We start from the raw sequence: 2,040 nt of genomic DNA on the forward strand, positions 1-2,040 counted from the left end.
GGGGGCGGGTAGTTACACAGGGAAAGGGCCATTAATTTAAGAAGGAGACAAACCAGACATTTCTAGTTCTTATCCAACTCACGGCCAAGGTCAGAGCTGCACAAAGGAGCCATTCAGGAGCGCGAAGGTTGACTTGGGGGACACGCGTGCACAATCTCCTTTTGCGGTTCCACAGGATGGGGCAAATGCACGTTTGTGCACGTGTATGTGAATAGTTACTGGGCAGCAGCAGGACGGGGTGGGCTGGGCGTGAATCTGCTAGAACGAATAGCGCGCTGACTGGCTGTCTCTGCACACACCCTGAGACAGGTTTACAACAGCGCTGCTTGGAAGTCAGCACTCACCCTCCTCCCACCCGGAGAAAACCAAGTCCTGAGGGGACATACGGTTCGCCCCTGGGCGCACCATTTAGAGGTGGTGCATTCAGCCAGGTGTTCGAACTCAGGTCAGTGCTAGGGACACGTCTCCCCTTCTCATTCCTCCTGTAATAACCACACATTCGCACCCGACAGCAGGCACTGTTGTACAGATAGAGGTAGCAGGGAAGGCGCGGACTCCTGAGAATTGGATCATTTAGGATCCTCTCCCCGGAGCAATACGCGGAAAGCTGCGTGTGTAATTTCAAGTGAGGGTGGGTGGATCGCAGACCTCCTGCTGCCCGTCCATGTATCAGGTTCCAAGTTTAGGAGAAATTCTGTTCTGGACCGAGCCTAGATAGCAATGCAAAGAACCTGACGGATTTTGGGGAGCGGAGCGAGCAGGGGCGTCCCACCTCCTTCCAAACGCAACTGGAGTTTCGTCTCAGAAAACGGGAGGGGCTTGGAAGAAAGTCTGGGAGAGAAGTGGGGCGTCTGGGTTGGGCCCCCTCCCCCATTCTCCGGTCTCCCAACCCCACCCCAGACCCACTCTCCAACCGCTGGCGCCCGTGTTCGGCTGCAGAGGACTTGACAAAAGAGCTGCGACCGCCACCCCGGGCGGCAGGAAGGCGGGCAGCGCACAGTGGCTTTTCCTTTCCATGTTTACATCGTCAGCTCCCGAGACTAACGTTCGGACTCCTTCCCCCCACCCCACCTCCCGCACGCCCTCTCGCTCTTTCTCCTTCCCCCTCCTCCACCGCCAGCGCAGCCGCGGCGCCCGACTCTCGGCCTCCCGCCCCGCCTCCGCCTCCGAGGGTTTTCACCCGCCGCGGAGTGAAATCTACATAGTGACCGCCTCCCCGAGAGATCATTGGTTCAGCCCCTGCCCGTAGCGGCCGGTGATTGGTGGGCCGCCCCGACTTATTTGCATGCCGGCGGCTGCGAGGTACCCAGCTGTGAGGCGGCGCTCGCCCCGCAGAAGTTTGCCCGGCGCTTCCTCGCCGGCTCGTCCCACACTCGCGCCGCGTGGGGCGCCGCCTCCTTCTGCCGCCGCCGCCGCCGCCGCCCTGTTCTCTCGGGGTTCCTTGTCTGCGGGCACAGACGCTCCGCTTGCGGGAAGTTGAGGTGAACAAGCGGGAGTGCTGAGGAGCAGTGAGGGGGCCATTCCTGTGACAGCGTTGCGTCCCGACGCCGGGCGCGTGAGGCCCCGGCCCCGGCCCGGGCCCGAGTTCCGCAGCGTCGAGAAGGAGGGCGCCCCGGAGAGCCTAGAGCTTGTTTCTGCCACTTGGAGAAGGGAGCATGGAGTGGTGAGCGCCCCCCCAACCCCGCTCGGCGAGGCCGCCCCCGGCAAGCTCCCCATGGCCGGGACGTACAGCTCCACTCTGAAGACGCTGGAGGACTTGACCTTGGACTCCGGGTATGGGGCCGGGGACTCGTGCCGCTCCCTCAGCCTCTCGTCCTCCAAGTCCAACTCGCAGGCGCTCAACTCTTCGGCCCCGCAGCACCGCGGGGCGGCCTGGTGGTGCTATTCGGGCTCCATGAACAGCCGCCACAACAGCTGGGACACGGTGAACACGGTGCTGCCCGAGGACCCCGAAGTGGCCGACCTCTTCTCGCGCTGCCCGCGCCTCCCCGAGCTGGAGGAGTTTCCCTGGACCGAGGGGGACGTGGCCCGGGTGCTTCG

The 2,040-nt window shown here is 63.1% G+C and overlaps 1 protein-coding gene across 1 annotated transcript; it reads left to right on the forward strand.

Moving 5' to 3' along the window:
- Positions 1-1,168: 1,168 nt before the first annotated feature.
- LOC107181882 (ankyrin repeat and BTB/POZ domain-containing protein 2-like) lies at positions 1,169-2,035 on the forward strand (the record flags this gene model as incomplete). Its single annotated transcript, XM_015559008.1, has 1 exon — positions 1,169-2,035. A coding segment is annotated over exon 1 (321 nt), but the record flags the coding sequence as incomplete, so codon positions are not given.
- Positions 2,036-2,040: the final 5 nt, after the last annotated feature.

This window comes from Myotis davidii, unplaced genomic scaffold, assembly GCF_000327345.1.
Source record: "Myotis davidii unplaced genomic scaffold, ASM32734v1 scaffold94, whole genome shotgun sequence".
In the NCBI taxonomy this organism is placed as follows: Eukaryota; Metazoa; Chordata; class Mammalia; order Chiroptera; family Vespertilionidae; genus Myotis; species Myotis davidii.